This window comes from Brachyhypopomus gauderio, chromosome 4 (genome assembly GCF_052324685.1).
Source record: "Brachyhypopomus gauderio isolate BG-103 chromosome 4, BGAUD_0.2, whole genome shotgun sequence".
Lineage (NCBI taxonomy): Eukaryota > Metazoa > Chordata > Actinopteri > Gymnotiformes > Hypopomidae > Brachyhypopomus > Brachyhypopomus gauderio.
Window position 1 is genome coordinate 5,814,761 of NC_135214.1, and position 16,988 is coordinate 5,831,748.

At 43.1% G+C, this 16,988-nt stretch overlaps 2 protein-coding genes across 2 annotated transcripts; one reads left to right on the forward strand and one right to left on the reverse strand.

Moving 5' to 3' along the window:
• Window positions 1-305: 305 nt before the first annotated feature.
• Window positions 306-9,191, reverse strand: stam2 (signal transducing adaptor molecule (SH3 domain and ITAM motif) 2). Its single transcript, XM_077001760.1, has 14 exons — window positions 8,851-9,191; window positions 7,375-7,459; window positions 7,097-7,172; window positions 6,554-6,649; window positions 6,321-6,467; window positions 4,371-4,437; window positions 3,987-4,179; window positions 3,674-3,768; window positions 3,508-3,590; window positions 3,276-3,363; window positions 3,100-3,154; window positions 2,853-3,009; window positions 2,230-2,375; window positions 306-2,091 (listed from the first exon to the last, which is right to left on the reverse strand). Exons 1-14 carry the CDS (start codon window positions 8,888-8,890, stop codon window positions 1,899-1,901), a joined length of 1,521 nt encoding a protein of 506 aa, XP_076857875.1. The 5' UTR covers window positions 8,891-9,191; the 3' UTR covers window positions 306-1,898.
• Window positions 9,192-9,337: 146 nt separating this feature from the next.
• On the forward strand, window positions 9,338-14,718 carry hacd2 (3-hydroxyacyl-CoA dehydratase 2). The gene is made up of 7 exons (XM_077001761.1): window positions 9,338-9,648; window positions 11,837-11,954; window positions 12,377-12,395; window positions 12,980-13,068; window positions 13,573-13,694; window positions 14,095-14,273; window positions 14,496-14,718. The coding sequence occupies exons 1-7, from the start codon at window positions 9,524-9,526 to the stop codon at window positions 14,576-14,578; spliced, it is 735 nt and encodes a 244-aa protein (XP_076857876.1). The 5' UTR covers window positions 9,338-9,523; the 3' UTR covers window positions 14,579-14,718.
• The last annotated feature ends 2,270 nt before the right edge of the window (window positions 14,719-16,988 follow it).

A 16,988-nucleotide genomic window follows, 5' to 3' on the forward strand; every position in this document is an offset into this window, starting at 1 on the left:
TAGTCACACGTCGGGAGTTAATGGGGACATTAAAGATGCGTTACGTTGCTTGCGCATATTCGTAGGTCTGTTATGTATAATGAATGTCTCGGGTGTCAAGAGAATGCAGAAATGTCAGACTTCCCAGTGTTTACCTCATGGGAAAACCCATCAGAAAGGCAAAGAAGTTAAACGAGCTGACAGTCTGTCTTAATTGCACTGAGCCGCATCTAGGGCTCCACACAGCGGGGTCTCTCAGGGCTGCTGGCTCCATCACGCCCGTTTTATATCAGGCATTTTTAACACCAAATCAGTACATGTAAGAATATTTCAAACACAAGGCAACTTTATTTTGAAAGATATTAGAATTCACCATGTTACAAAAAGGTATCTTAAAAATATGAACACAGAAGAGGATGAGCAACCTGATGTTATAACACATTGAATCAGCCAGAAATGTACAGGCCGGAAAACAATGCCTATATATCTCGTAAAATATTCAGGTTCACAGATATACAGCAGCATCTGAAATTATGTCCATAAATTGCATTTGTATCTCTTATTTTATTTCCATCATCTGACAGAACAAGGCAACTGGTGGTACATTTACCAGGTTAAGGTGCTATAGGGAAATGCCAGATACTATACATATATTATACAATAACTTGTCTGAGGCAGGTTAGGAAAATAATGTAGTTCTGTGTGGGTGTTTCGTAAATATGAATTTTGTAAATATTTTTCAAAAACCAGCAACCTTCCTAAATACACTTAATAGAAATGTTAAGCATATCTAAAATGCAAGAAGAAAGCAAGGAAGCCTCTGATTAATCAGAATAGTGATGACTATTTGGTCAGAGGAAGTGACAGCTGTCATCCCCAAAATTTATTTAAATGGAACAATTTTCTATCCAACAGATGGAAAACTATTTCAGCCCACACAAATACCACTAAAGGAATAATTTACCATTGCCTATTAAAGCTCTGTGATTTTCTGTAACTTTACAGATTATTTTTTACAATGGTTAAATTATAACGGCAACAAATGAGAACACCCACAAAGCAAACACTATCTCTTGCATATTAAAACGATCATTCTACATGATGCACATAGGTTAGGAAAGGGGCTGCTTCTACGCTCTTACAGCTCCCATCAAATCACGTCTCCAAGGTGCTGCTTAAAGGGGGCGGTGCTATGCTAATTCGATGGCCCCCATGGCACCTGCTCCACCCCCTCCACTCTGGACCAAAATAAAGAACCCGCCTGACTTCCAACACATTCAGGATCCTAAATGTAAACCTGGATAGTAACCAAAATGCAGGGTTTCATGGCACATTCATTAATTTCAGCATTTTGGTGATCAATTTACAATTATTTGATGCATGTTCATAATGTCTTATTTACCTTTTCACAGCTAACAAAACAATCAAGCTGTCAGTTTTCTGTAAAAGATTTGTCGGGTCAAGACAGCACCAACCACAAAAGAGCAAGACATGATCAAAAGACAGCCTACCTTAAGAATCGCATAACTGCAAGTACATTTACCTAGGCTGGCTTATGTTACGGTGGGATGTACTTCATTATCTTAGATTGTAATTATAATTTAAGAAAGGAAATACGACAAATGACACACAACACGGACATTAAAATTAAATATGTTGACAAAGAAACAGAAAAAAAAATTTGTGAAAACAGAACAAAATTGTGTTTATGAACTTCTTTCTTATGCTAGAGCACTTGGTGTTCCTTAAATGGACAACGCATCATTCTTGTAGTGAGTCACTACCAGGCCAAAAGGTCCATCAGCGTCCTCAGTATACCCTTGCTATCTATTATGGAAAAAGAAAAACAGTCAGGCTAATTTTCGCCGTTTTCATTCCCCCGGCAGCACGCAGCTGTGGACCGCTTTCGCCGCTCAGCTTCACAGAAGGGGCTGCTGGTAGTAGGCGGGTTGCTGCTGATGAGTTGGAGGGTGGGAAGGAGCCGCCATTTGGTAGGACACTGGAGGCATACCAGGATTAGCGTTTTGATAGGCTGATGTGTCCATAGCCACACCCATCTGTGGCGGATAAGAGCCAGGGGCTTGGTTCATGTATGGTACTGCCATTCCGGTGCTGCAAGAGAACCAGACATCACAACGGAGAGTGACAAAATATAAGCACATTTCTCACGATCGTTTCTCATAGTCACCACATGGCAGCATGGTTTCAGACGCGAGGTCTTTGTTGACCGTCTTGCAGCCAGTGACGTACCTGACGTAGGGTGACTGTGCTGGTTGACCGGTGGAGCTGACCGTTGGGGGCAGAGAGCAGAGGGAGGCAGCTTGGTCTGACCCTAGAGCGTAGCCCTGGGGCACTCCACCAGGCAGGTAGGTCCCTGATGGTTGGCCTGGGTAACTCTAGGAGAATTGAGAGTGCAGTAGAGTTGGTAGACAGGGTTAGGGTTTATAGTACTTTAACACACCAGTCAGTGCCACAGGGAATTCAGGACCGACAAGTAAAAGTATTTGTTTGATGCTTTAATGTGCATATTTGAGAAGAATGTGGTTGGGGGAGGGGCTGGGCTGGTCTGGAAATTCTTGGTAGGTGACTCTTACATCACATCGAAACATGCCAAAGAACATACCGCAATGTATGATTATGATAAGAGTAGCCGTGCTCAGCCTTTGTTATAATGTCAGCACAGAATAATTTTTAAAAGGTGTGGAATAACACAAATGTTATTTAACAGATCTCTTGCGTTCTAGCTGTTATTATAATCAGCAGGGTTACAAAACTGAGAATTCCAGATTTGGCGTTGGACGGAAGTGGGTAAGTGTGTGGGTGTGTGGATGTATTTGTGTGTTGGGAGAGGGGGGGGGGGGGGGGGGGTCAACCTGCATAGCCACAGCAGGTGGCGCTGCTGGAAAGGTGCTGGCAGGGGGCTGCATCTTTGAATAGGCCGAGTACAGTGGAGCCTCATTCATCAGCTGGTTATAGAGCTCCAGAGCCTCCATCACCTTCAGGTTTAGCTCGGACAGCTCAGAGTGCTTCCTGTCAAACACAGTCAAACGGCTGAAGAACACGCTCTTCTGACAGACTGACAACACGCGACTTAACATGACATCTTAACGGCAAACAAACCTGTCAATCTCCTGCAGTCTTTCATCAATAAGAGGGTTCATCTGTGCACAAGCTCCTGAAAGGTAGCAATTTTCCAAAATCAATGAATACAACAGCACAAAGCTCCAAAGGCCACTAGGAGTTTCCTGTAAACGAGGCGGCTGGATTTTGTGCGGCGGGGAACGAGTCATGCATACCTTCCAGTGTGATCAGCTCAGTGGAGTCAGGCTGAGGGTCAGCAGGGTCCGTGTTCTGCAGTAAATACAACGCTCGATCCATCTTCTCCTACAGCAGTCACACATGGAACATGGTTTCTCTCATTTATATTTTTGTATATATATTTTTTTCTCTCATTTATATTTCATCCACAAGTTTCACGCTGCCATTACTGAGTTTGGCATTTCAGTAAACGTTGATCTTCAAACTTGCCTCATCTATATAAACTGGTTCGGGTTCTTCTTTTGCTTCTACGGCGGGTTCCTCGGGAACCAGCGTCTTCTCTACATACATGTCTAGGGCAGAGAAGGTTATGGAGATTCAGATGCTGGAGTAATAATAGTGTTGACAGTACAACACAGCATCTGAAGGGTTGTACCTGGCTCTGGTTCTGCATTTAGGTTGGTTGTGACAAAGTTGGACGGAAAAAGCCCCACACCTCTGTGATTCTCTCCTTTCCACCAATTTGGATCACTGTTAATAACGACAACGACATTAACGACATTACGAAATTACAACATTGTTACGTAAGCTTGGCAGAAGCCTGAGATTTACAAATAAATGACAGCCAAAAAAGACAAAAAAAAATATTACACAAGCAATAAATGACTCTCGCAGTGTCCTTGTTCTAGTCCTGCGCCCCATTTTCTGTTCTGAGCAGTTTATTGTCCACAGAGTGAGGAGGTGGTCACCTATCGTCCAGGATGAGGATGAGCTCTCCGGCCTTAAAGGTGAGCTCGTTGTCCTCGGCTGCTTCAAAGTCGTAGAGGGCGCGCACTTTGCGCGTCTCCTTGGAGCTGCCAGTGTTGAAAGGTGGGTCAGGGGTCACGAGGAGGGGTCGTGTCTCGGCCTGCTGTTTCTGTTCCTGCAAGGACAGCTCGATGGCTGCTCAGGGAGGCACAGAGGGACGTCCACATGTCATTCTTTTTTACTTAGTACATGGGGGACGGGGTTGGACACATCCGAGAGCATCCACATTTATTTGTGTTATAACAAAAAGCTCCAAATAGTCAATCAGTTAATTAATGCACAGTCATCCTACATGACAAGAGAATTTGTAGTGGTGGGGGTGTCACCTTTGGCAAGGTCATCATCAGCTGTTCTGCTGGTGACAGCAGTGCTGCTGGGCTTGCTGGCGCCGTTCTGCAGTGGACACAAACAGTGGGGATTACGTCTCCATTCTGCCCTCTACAGGCCCAAACCAGTACTAAAAGTAAAAGTAAGCGCACTAAAAATCTTAGTTGCATCACAGGTAAGAACCCACGAGTTAGACGTCCGTTTCAAACGGGCAAAGTGTGAATATTGATATCTGCTCTGGTAGATTTAAAATTTCACAGCTTTTTATTACTGATGGGGGCATAGTCCTAGGATAATTGTTTTTTAAAAACTCCACCAACATACCACTAATCCACTAATGCAGCCAGGAAATATTCTCCAACATGGCCATTATTTACAGCGTATGAGTCTGACTGGTTAAAGGACTGTGCTTATTTAGTCTTAGGCCATATCAGTCATCCAGGTTTGTTTGAGTGTTGTGTGTAAGGTTATTCCCTGGTAAGGAAATGCTTATATAACTGGCATTTGATAAATCACAGCAAACCTCCAAGTCAAATCCTCCAACAACCTCTAATAACACCTGATCTATCACAGGGACGTACAGGGACATACAGGGACGTACAGGGACGTAGGCTATGAGGTTACAATCTCAGAAGGAGATTCCAAGTAACTGCAGAAACCACAAGTGCACTGTAATAGATGAAACACGCAGAGAGATTCAAATTTGTAGTGAAGCAGTTTCCAGAGAAACCGAGTGTTTCAGAGGCGCTTCATCTGTGCTTGCATAACTGATCAAGGACCTTTGTCTGAAACATCCTGTTTCTCTGGAAACTGTGTTCTTCCTCTACTTCTCTCCTTCTTCTCTCACAGACATACATACCGCTCTATCTATCTGCACACATTATATGTATGTTTAAACACAATAATTCACAATACTCCATGCAATAACCAGATATGCTATTTAATAGTGTTTTGCTAGTGACTCCACATCATTCTTTAAAACGATGCCTGTGGAATCCGTGTGGAAGTAAAAAGTGATAAATATATAAGTGCACAATTTTGAAGCTACATATACTGCACAAGTTTTTTGAAGAGACATGGTGAAATGTACCGTGTACTGTAATGTGCCTGCCGTGTCCTGAATTCTTGTCTGAAGTTAAGAAAATGAGAGGTCTCGTGAGACTGTGTGGGCTTCACTTGAAACATGTGAAAGGAAATTCCTCTGCACACGCCCCCTTACAGGCGTGTTTCTTAAATAAGACCGTGTGAAGCAGGCTTGGGAGGCACAAACTGCCAGTAGTAATCCAGAGAGCCCAGGGCTTCACTGTATAGCAATACAGGCAACCCCACATAATTATGATAACCCACATAACAGATGTGGCAGCAGCGGGACTGTTGCCTGGTGCTGGCGAAGAATAAACAAACCTTCATGATGGCCTGGCCTTCCAACATGGTTATTGTGGCATTATGAATAATTCATTATTAATGCAAAACAGACCTGAACTTTCACAATGGCCGTCCAACGTGGGTAATGTGGCAAGATGAATTATTCATGACTTATGCAAAATTGACCTGATTTAAATCAAGCTGCCGCAGATTGCTGCAAGATGCCAGGTAAGACTTTATGTAGGCCAAATGACAGAGGATGCTCTGTTACCATTAAGGCTGATTTCAAACGACAGCCAATGATGGTTGAAATTCTCTCTCCTTCACTGCAAGGTCTTGTTTAAACATGTAGTTAAAAGAGACATTCCCAAACCATGGTATTAAAATCCAGTCATTCCAGTTTGAACATTCAATTAACAAAACAAGTTATTTCATCTAAGGTCATAGTTGTCTGTTATAAACCTGTTTTGTGAATGAGGCTCTAGTCTGCACTGTGGCCCCTGAAACCCCCAGCATGGGTACCTTACAGCCTGAAACCCCCCAGCCTGGGTACCTTACAGCCTGAAACCCCCCAGCCTGGGTACCTTAGTGCCAGAAGGCGGGAAAGTCATGCCCTCCTCCTTCAGAGATTTGATGGTGGCACCGACAAGGCTGAGCTGTGGATCTTTCTGGAAGTCGTCTGCCCACTCCACCATGAGACCTTTAAGCTTCTCACTCACTTTGGGATGGGCCTGGGAAAGGTCACATTCTTAGCACCTCAGTGTATGTATTTTAGACCTTTATACTAGTAATCATGCAGGGGGCAGCAACATCTTACTTTGAGTAACACCGTTCGAACTTCACTGGCAAACTCTCTGGAGCAGATTTCTAGATGAAAGATTCTTCCACTGTTTGCAACACATGCCCCAAGCAACTACAGGATGAGAGTGTCAAAGGCAAGAATTGAACAATAAATATTCGACTGAATATTGTGCTGAAACACTTCCTATTTCTAAAAGTAGTAAAAAAGGTGCATTAGAGTACAAAACAACATCTAAATTAAAATGTTTATATTTACATATGCAAATGAACAGCCATTTAACTAGTTTGTGTTCTCCAAGTTGCTAAAAGCAGAGTGAACAGAGACATTTTCACAGGTGAGTGAGTGTGGTAACTCCGGCAGCATGGCCAGCCATGAAGCGCTGCCCGTCAGCTCTGAGGGAGAGCCCGGACGCCTCAGCAGGGCGTCTCCTTCAGACTTACAGTAGACAAAAGAGCAAGCGCTTCACTGTGGTAGTGACAGGGACGGACAGGAAGAGGACAGCCAGCCGTGTGATGTGTGGAAGAGTTCATTTCTGCCATTTTGTTCAAACAGACTCACCGTTAATGCCTGCATGGCAACATGGGGAACTTTGTGGTTGACTCTCTTCATAATCGACCTGAGACAGTCCTTGGCACTGTGATGCAAACGAGGAGGGAGAGAGTTAGAGTTCAGTCAAGCCATTGGTGTTGCTAAATAGACCACTACATTTGTTTGACCAACATGAACTCTACAACAGGCAGAAAGATTATTTTTTTCAAGGATATCTTAATCAAGATCAACTGAAATGTAGTTTGCAATTACTTGAGCTGTTCTATGTTTGTATGACAGGGTCTCACCCATTAGGTGTTGTCCCAACACGGTCACAAATGTCCATAATGAGGGCCCAGTCATCTGTTGTATTGTTTTCATTAGTTACCTTTTCTGGAAACAAAACAAGATAAAATTACAACAGGTATAATGAAAATGTCCCTTAAGGAAACGTACTCTCTACACTAAAACCCAAAAAGACGTAATTAGATTTGGTCTCATTTCAAACTGACATTTTGTTAAACTTACAAAGCTAAACAACCACAGTTGATCAAGTGCTTATCCAGAAAACTTAAATAACTTTTATTGTACTATTCGGACTTCTATTTAACAAGAAGCCCTGATAGGGTTTTCATAAGATAATAAATTAACAACACAAGTTTCATTAAAGCTTAAAAGGAAGAGCATTTTTATTTTTAATTAAACTCACACAAACGGATAACTTCATGATCAGAAAAAATAGGTTCATTATAAATGTTAAGCCATGTACCAGAATAATACAAATAAAATGGTCATCCATGGTGACATATCACTCTTATTTGCAAGGCTATTTGCATTTATTATACTGTGAGCAAACCCTTCTTAAATGTGCAGCATATATTTTCCAATAATGTAATTCCACTAACCATTCATTACTGCATTCACATTAGGTCTTAAAACAGGTGGACAAACAGAGAAAATCTCAAAGGAAACATCTTCATACTCAACTGCAGCCTACACCAATACAGTGGGTATAATGTTAAAAACTTCATACCTTTTTACAGAACATGTCAACAGTAAAACAAAGTGACCATTGGTATTTAATTTGCTTCTGTCTATCTAGCTTCATTTCTACAATTTATATCAGGTTAACACTGCGTCCATAACTTGAACAAAAGGTATAAAGAACAGAAAACACCCATGTTCAAATATCTAGACAGATACACTCCCTCATGTATGTGCCTAAAATGCCTCACAGCTGTGTGTTCATGTGACCTGCACATAAACGACACTGTTGGTGTGGTCGCCCCGCTAACTAGCGACGTTTGGCCAACTGACACTTCACAAAAGACGTCGTGCTGGATATTAGACATTAACACCAGCACACACAACAATATTAGACATTAACACCAGCACACACAAAAATATTAGATATTAACACCAGCACACACAACAATAACAAACATCAACAGCTAACGCTAGCTAGCCGTTACCAAGATACGACACATCACTTTAATACAGCTAACATTAGCTAGCCTGATAGCTAGCATGCCAACACTAGTAACTTTAAGCGGAAATATATTGTGTTATCCAATTTATAGGTCATTTCAATCAAAATATACATATTCTATAACATTTCTGATATATTATCATTATTATTATTATAAAATAGAGTCTATAAAGACTTTTCCGACGCAGCTAGCTGGCAGTGTAACGTCAGTTAAGGCCCCCGCTAGCGCTAGCTAAGCTAGCTCCCTCAGCTAGCCTGGCTAAACAACCGATGTTTGCTATAACAGTCAACTTACCGACATCCTGGTCAAATGGATTTTGGCCAAATAACGGCATCTTGAGTCCTCGACTTGTTTGAAAAAACACTACGTACTTCAGTCAACTATCTCAATGCTGTTAATTGTGCAGAACAGTTATAATAACGTTAATTCTCTCATCCATCAAAGTGCGTGCACCGTCGACGGTTGCGCTTCCGTAAACTTACGTGCCCACAAAATGCCTGAATAAAAAGATTATCGTTTTTGACATCTCGACGTGCATCTCGCGTTCTTCTCTTTTCTGATCAGCTGTCGAGCTATGTGACAAGGCATAAAGTCCGAAAACATTAGCTTGCTGCCCATATTTCAGACACCACGGGTATTTAAAACAGGCGGAACGTTAGCCCTCTCAAACTGGTCTCCAAACACTCGACCCTATACCGCCCTCTAGCGTCCCAAACGGGTGTTGGACGTGTAGCCGTTGACGAATATTTTCAAGAAATATTTTTTACAACTTCCATTTCTGATTAAAAAAAAATTGTTGTAGTATTACATAACTTGAAATATGTGTTATGTGGTATGGTACACAGAGGTTAACGCAGTATGGGTAAATAAGGGTAAATAAGTGTGCTCAGTAGATGGCGCCCTTATTTACCAGGACGGAAGAAGTGGCGAGAGGACAGAAGGAATCAGCTATTTTGTCAGTTCAGTTATGTCCGCACCTGCCATGGGCACCGCCAAACCTGCTCCTAATGATGGCAGCCACAAGAAGAAGAAGGGTCCGGGAACGCTGGCGACCGCCTACCTGGTCATCTACAACGTGGTTATGACAGCCGGGTATGGTCCTGCATCTCCGTAGTGTGAACTGGCAGCAGCTCGGTGCCTCAGCATGGACGGATAGATAGATACTTTTATTGTCATTGTACATGTACAACGAAATTAAGCAGATAGATCAGCTTCAGATGGATAGATCTGTTTAAAGACGGATAGATCAGCTTCAGACTTATAGATCAACTTCAGACGGATAGATCAGCTTCAGTCGGATAGATCAGCTTCAGACGGATAGATCAGCTTCAGATGGATAGATCAGCTTCAGATGGATAGATCAGCTTCAGTCGGATATATCAGCTTCAGATCAGATAGATCAGCTTCAGATGGATAGATCTGCTTCAGATGGATAGATCAGCTTCAGTCGGATAGATCTGTTTAAAGACGGATAGATCAGCTTCAGTCGGATAGATCTGCTTCAGACGGATAGATCTGCTTCAAGAGTGATAGATCTGCTTCAATAGTGATATATCTGCTTCAATAGTGATAGATCTGCTTCAAGAGTGATAAATCTGCTTCAAGAGTGATATATCTGCTTCAAGATGGATATATCTGCTTCAAGAGTGATATATCTGCTTCAAGAGTGATAGATCTTCTTCAGGATGGATAGATCTGCTTCAAGATGGATAGATCTGCTTCGAGATGGATAGATCTGCTTCAAGACAGATGTTGCAATGTTTAGTGCTACTAGTAAACATGGAAAATAGTTCCAGTTTCATGATATTTGCAGGCACGTTTACTTGTGAGGGTTTGTTTTCATTGTTATGACATTAGCTAGTTCGCTAGCTAGTCAGCTGTCCTGGCTGATTACACTGAAACTCGGACCTCATCCGTGTTAACTGTATTTTACATATCCAGGGCAGATAATTAAGTTACTGTATCTATCGTTTCTTTTATCGTTGCTGTTGCTTTACTGCCGATCGAGCCGTGTGACCCGTGAGGCGCTGCACGTTTTTAACACAATCAGTCAAACAGGATTTCTCACTTTTGCGCAACACCAGGAGTTGAGACGTGATAACGAAGTACAACGTGGTGATGCACTTTGGTGACCTTTTCTCTCAGTACAGCCACAGGTTGAAACGACGAGCTTACAGAGTGTGATACTACAGCAAGGAAGCTCGTCTTAACACACGTTCACCCATTTTCCAGACTATTGTCTAATATTTGCCAATGTAAAGCATCTAATTCATCTTACACTAGCTAGTGCCTTTGCAGTTACTTGTGTGCTCTCTGGTTACAACCTGAACGTGTATTGTGCTTACAATACACTAATAAATATTTCAGTGTTATCTGTGAGCTGGGCGACCTTTAGTCTTGTGCTTCATCCCCCAGCCTGAGAAACTCCAGATCTGTGACACTAATACACAGTCCTAAGAGGATCATATCTGCCATTTTGCTTTGGTGCTTTGCTTCAGTCTGTCTTGACACTGACGAGCTGAAAGGCTCTAAGTTCTGGTTCAGAGGAGCTGACTTTTAAAATATCTTTCTACACTGTATGAAAAAGCTGACAAAGTTGTGTAGTTTAATACAGTTTCCCCAAACACTTATTTTCTCTTAATGGAATGCATTTAATAGAATGGAGTTAGTGCAACAGCATGCTTTTTGTACTGTTTGAGGTGAAAAATGTTCTGAAAGCAATTCAATGGTCCGATGACTTTCTGTGCTCCTGCACTTACTAAATGCTTGAGGCCCCTCTTTCCACATTGGCTTTTGTCCCTTGTAGTGAATTATTAGTCTCTGTTGAATTGGGTTTTGTGCATATTCGATTATGGCGATATTTGGCTTTGTGATATGATGGTTTTTAAGTTTTCCTAGTATCACACATTGGATAAGTGTTCTTCTGTAGGTTTGAGGGCATAGTGTTGTATTTTGCTGAGGTGTGCGTCCTTCTGCACTTTGATTGATGTCGTTCCTGCGATCTGCTGGTGCCACTCCTTCATCTTCACAGCTCCACGTGTTCCTGCCAACACCGCCACAACCTTTGTGTTAATCTTTACCCCTCTCTTCAGTCCCTACTACTTTTCAAACTTCTCTGGGTATTTTAAGTGTGTTTTTCCATCATTTGGGAGTGTCACATCTGTTAAACTTGCACTTCAAAGGTCAAATTCATGTTGGATGTAGAAACAAACAAACAAACATACAAAAACCAAATTCTGGCCACCTGAAACGCAGCCTAATAGTTCTCTGTCTTTTGCAGGTGGTTGGTCATAGCTGTGGGTCTTGTCCGAGCCTACCTCACCAGAGGCAGCTACCACGGTCTCTACTACTCCATAGAAAAGCCACTGAAGTTCTTCCAGACTGGGGCGCTGCTTGAGGTTCGTGGTGAGCTTTGAGATAACCTTTAGCTGAGATCATCCAGACACACTTGTGAGGCTGTCGGGGGTCGGACGTGTTCCCCCGCCAGTGTGAGGAGGAATTCTTTGGCTCAGGAGTGTGTACTTTCAAAGTAGCGTGCTATTTTTGGAGCAGGACTACAACACACTTTTGAGAACTCGGCCTCCTTTGTGAACGCCATCCAAAATGCAGTTATGGTGATGAGACGTTTGCAGTGAGAGTGAGTCTTCGTTAGGATTTGATACATCACTGAACATAATTTCCATGCCCAAAGAGTCTTCTAATTGACTTATTGAATAATTAGGTGAATTTTCTTGTATTGTAGTGGTTGTATGTTTGTTGCTTGGTTTTTGTTAACATGTGTGCCTAGTTATGTTAAGCAGTTTTTGTTCTTTCTTCGCAGATATTGCATTGTGCTGTGGGTGAGTGTTCCTGTTTTCATAGTGTTCTTTCCCAAGCATCTCTATACAAGGACACATTTGTGCACCAATATGTTGTACACACAGTATTATGTACAAGTAGACCGTATGGTCAGTAGTTTGGAAAGTAGACTGTGTGTGCTTGTCGTTGGGAGGGGGTGGTGTGCTATGTAGCATGTGTGGGGTCTGTGGGTTAAATGGTAGCACTCCTCACAGCCGTGTGGTGCGGGGAGCACAATTCACACTTCGTCTCACACTTAAAGCTGCCCTTTACGTATCACACTGCAAACAGCCACCCGCAGCTGGCGTCCACGCTCCGCCCCTTCCGTCCACGCCCAACCCCTGCAGTCCTCTCCCCTCCCACCGCCACCCATGCCCCGCCCCTGCCGTCCACGCCCCCTGTTCAAGTCAAGTCCCACCGGCCCTGTTGGGTTGCTTTTCCCGATCAGCCAGTAGCAGTGTGAGAATGGTGGCATCTTTGGGTGGTGTGTCATTTAACACTGTGTAGTGTTTGTGCAGAGCCCCGAGGTTTGAGAGTCTTTGTTGCCTTCGAAGTCATGTACACAGACCTCTCTCCACCTCTGTAGGAATCGTGCCCTCTTCTGTGGTCCTGACCGGATTTCAGGTGATGTCACGCGTTTTCCTCACGTGGGCTGTGACCCACAGTGTTAGAGAAGTAAGTTTGTTTCTTATTACTAGCTCATAAGTCATTTTCATTTTTAACTGAGGCTCAGGTTTTCTTTGCTCACCCCAGAAAAAGACATCTATGCTGAAACTGTAAGGACTGTAAGTGCTTTTTGGTCTTAAAAACAATCTGCCTGAACTCAAAATGACCAATAATACTTTGTGTCTTTGGATGCCTTGGACTCTGATGCCCATATTTGCTTGTTTATGTCGTCTGTGTTACTAAAATAAAAAATGTTTTAAGATGTGTATAGCCGTTATTGTTTAAATTAGCTCATCTCTAGCTGCTTGGACTGGCTATGGGGTTGTGCTTGACTGCCTTTGGGGTTGACCGCCTCAGATGTCGTCTCTGTCTCTCAGATGTGTTGGTTTACCTAAACGGAGTGAGACCGGTAGCAAACATATAGCTGCACGTTTTGGCTTAACCTCGTGGATCGCCGGTGGCGGCCGCCTCTCACGCGTGTCCAACCCTCACGTCTCTGCCCTCTGTCTCCAGGTCCAGAGTGAGGACAGCGTGCTTCTGTTTGTGGTAGCATGGACCATCACGGAGATCATCCGATACTCGTTCTACACATTCAGCTTGCTGAACCACCTCCCTTACCTTATTAAATGGGCCAGGTAAAGGCCTTTTCATTAACACTCTCGTTAGCGCTCTTATTTTACAAGCACAAGACTACTGAATGCAAAGCCTGACTGCTGGACTGAGCATGGTTAAGGTCTCTGTTGGGGGTCTCAGCATCTGTTACTGCAGCAACAAAGAGTTATGTTACTACAGCAACAGTATGGCCACTGAAAGCACAATACACACCTGAACCATGTTCTCTTACACATCTGAACTATGTTCTGACTTAATTGATTCATTTGTGCACATGGGTCAACTCTGTCAGTCGTTTGCCAGTTTCTTCTTGGTGCTACAAATATTTAAACAACCATGAATGATTGATAGAGATGCTGTTTTTAAAGCTTTTTTGTGTGTTGGCATTGAATTGATTGCGCATAACGTAAAATGTGACTGCAGATACACGTTTTTTATCGTGCTGTACCCCATGGGAGTGAGTGGAGAACTTCTGACCATCTACGCTGCGCTGCCTTACGTTCAGAAGACGGGCCTCTACTCAATCACCCTCCCCAACAAGTATAACTTCTCCTTCGACTACTACACCTTCCTCATCCTCACCATGGTCTCCTACATCCCTTGTAAGTGTGTCTTCATTTTTAATCTGGTGTACATAATGCTCCATCTGAAATACACGGTGTCATTTCAGCCATTCGGCTTCTCCGTGACGTGTCTTGCGTTTTGTAAAAAGTGTTCGTGTAAGTTGCGGTGTGTCGGATTGGACACGCAGCCCGTTTGGCACACTCGTGGGGGGGTGGGGGTGGAGACGGTGGTGCTGACGAGGGTGTTTCTGCCTTCTGCAGTGTTTCCCCAGCTCTATTTCCACATGCTGCGGCAAAGGAAGAAGGTTCTGGGTCACGTGGAGGAGTACAGCAAGGTGGAGTAAAGGAGCATCCACCCGCTCCATCCTAAAGCAGCCTGGTCAAGAGGGGAACGTGGAGGGGACCTTTCAGATCCAAACATAAAGTATGCTTGTTGATACACGGAGCCCAACTTTTTTCCAAAAAAAAAAAAAAAAAAAAGAAAGACAGTGCCACGACGATGATTTATAACACTTTTGGCTTGGAAATTGACATTGTGTGTGTGCGTTGTTTTTTTTTTAAAGATACTGATCATTTGATAACAATGACTCGACGTGAATGCAGTTATTCATGCTAATACAATGCTTATTATGTGAAATTTCTTTGAACGAGTCTAAATTGCTTTTTTAACGGGTGAGGTAATGGGAACAGAATGTTTGGGCTTTTGCCTTTTAAAGAATTCAAGTACAATTTTAAACCTTTAAGCAGTCGACGAGGAGACTGAACCTTCCCCGTGCGCTGCGCTGTCTGGACGTGGAGGTATTGGTAGCAGCTGTGCCTGACTGAACAGGCATTAGCGCCTGAGTCAAACCCATGGTCTTGTTCTTTTTCCACGTCTCTTCGTCTATTATGTGAATACATTCCTTTGCTCGACATTCTGTAGCCGCAAAACTGAATTTCGAAGTCCAAAAATGATCCGAATCGTGTGTGTTCCTCACCGATTGGCGCCGGACTCGTGTGCGCGGCCCTCATCCATAACCTCTAGCTGCAGTTTTAACACTTCCTCCCTGTGTTTTATTGTACAATGAGAATCATGTGAATGTTAACGAGAAGTGTCATCGGTAGCCGTTTTGTTTAATATTGAACGTGGGGTGTTGGTTTGTAGCTGTGTGTTTTGGCTCATGGTATCTCTTTAGCCAAACTGGTTGTACAGGAGTCTCATTGATGTGACCCTATGTGGGGTTTTTTTGTTTTGTTTTGTTTTTTTTTCCTCAAACACCTAATCAAGCGATTACTACTAATGAAATCCTGACATGTAAAGAGCTACCCAGGGTCCTGCTTGCAGGCTGATATTCTTGGGCCGTTTCCCGAAGTGTCTGATTGAAACGTGGCGGCCCGGAGAGCCGGAGGGGCACGCGCCAGCAGGAAGCTAGCTGCAGCATGGGCTTCAGGGCCAATTGGATTAGGCTGCCTCCAGTCACGCATCTCCAATGAACGTAATCTAATAACGGGCTGGACTAGTCAGGAGTTGCTGAGCACTTCGTGGTCCGTCTGCCCTCGCTGTCAGCACCAAAGAGCCAAGTGAACTGAAGCCTCCAGGAAGGTCCAATATATCATGGGTTGGCCTTGTTCCACTATTTGGGTTCAAACTTTGGTCGCAGAGGTTGTAGCGTAGAAACACGGCCAGTGGAAGGTACAAGCCCCTCCTCCATTTCCACCAGTAAAAGTGTGTGTGTGGGGGGGGGGGGGGTCGTCATGCCAACATATCGGCAACAGCCATTTTACTCTGAAAAGTCATTGTCTGGTCATATGACAAAATGTGAATTCAATTACAGTAAAACAATAGGATATTGGGATCTTAATCGTCTGGATTAGGTACCGGTGAAACGGCGTGCACCTGTTCGCTTCTGTGCAGCGTTCTCTAGAGTTTCACTGGAAGAAACGCTGACCTCTTTTAACCTTCCTGCACTGTTGCATCGTGCATTTGAGTTTGGACATATCTAGGCGTCTGGAGAGTGCGCCTTTGTTTAAACCTGCATGAGAGGTGTAATTACAGCATCGGCTGGAGTGGTGTCACACCTAGGTGAATGCATTACAAGCATGACCCTTAAAGCTACAAACGGACTGTTGAGCTTTTGAGACAAAGGACTTGCATGGGACCACAAGACTTTGTATGATTAGTAAAACAGTTATATCTTTACAATAAACTAATAATGTGGAAAATAATTGTGGTGATTATCTTTCCTGAGGAATGTGTCTGATTCACAAAACATTTAAATGTTAACAATTTAATGAAAGTGCAGGAGTTAACATTTATTCATCTTCCTTATGTGATGTCTTTTAAATATAAATGTCCTCACTTTTCCATACCATCATATTTCTTGGAAAAAAATTATGTAAAATTACTATGTAAAATAATATGTACAAATTGCAGATTTTTTTCTAGCTTTCAATTAATGTATCAGAAGTTCCTTTGTGGCACCACATGATGTCAGTAGAGAGCTTTGCTATGATAGTCTGGGTCTCATTGTGCCCTTTGAGGAAACTCTTGGCAGTGTGTTCCCCTTATATTAGGAGTGGTTCAGTATGAGACCTTCCTGTTTTATCATTTAATATTATATATCTTCAGTCAGGTGAGATGATTGTATAATTCATCCTGGAGAGTGCAAGCACCCAGATGGGTGTCCACATTTTCTCTTCCTGTCTGTTTAAGATCTCAGCAGATTTAAGGGTGATTCCTCCTAACGACTCATGTGTTCCTTTAGTTCTCAGCAT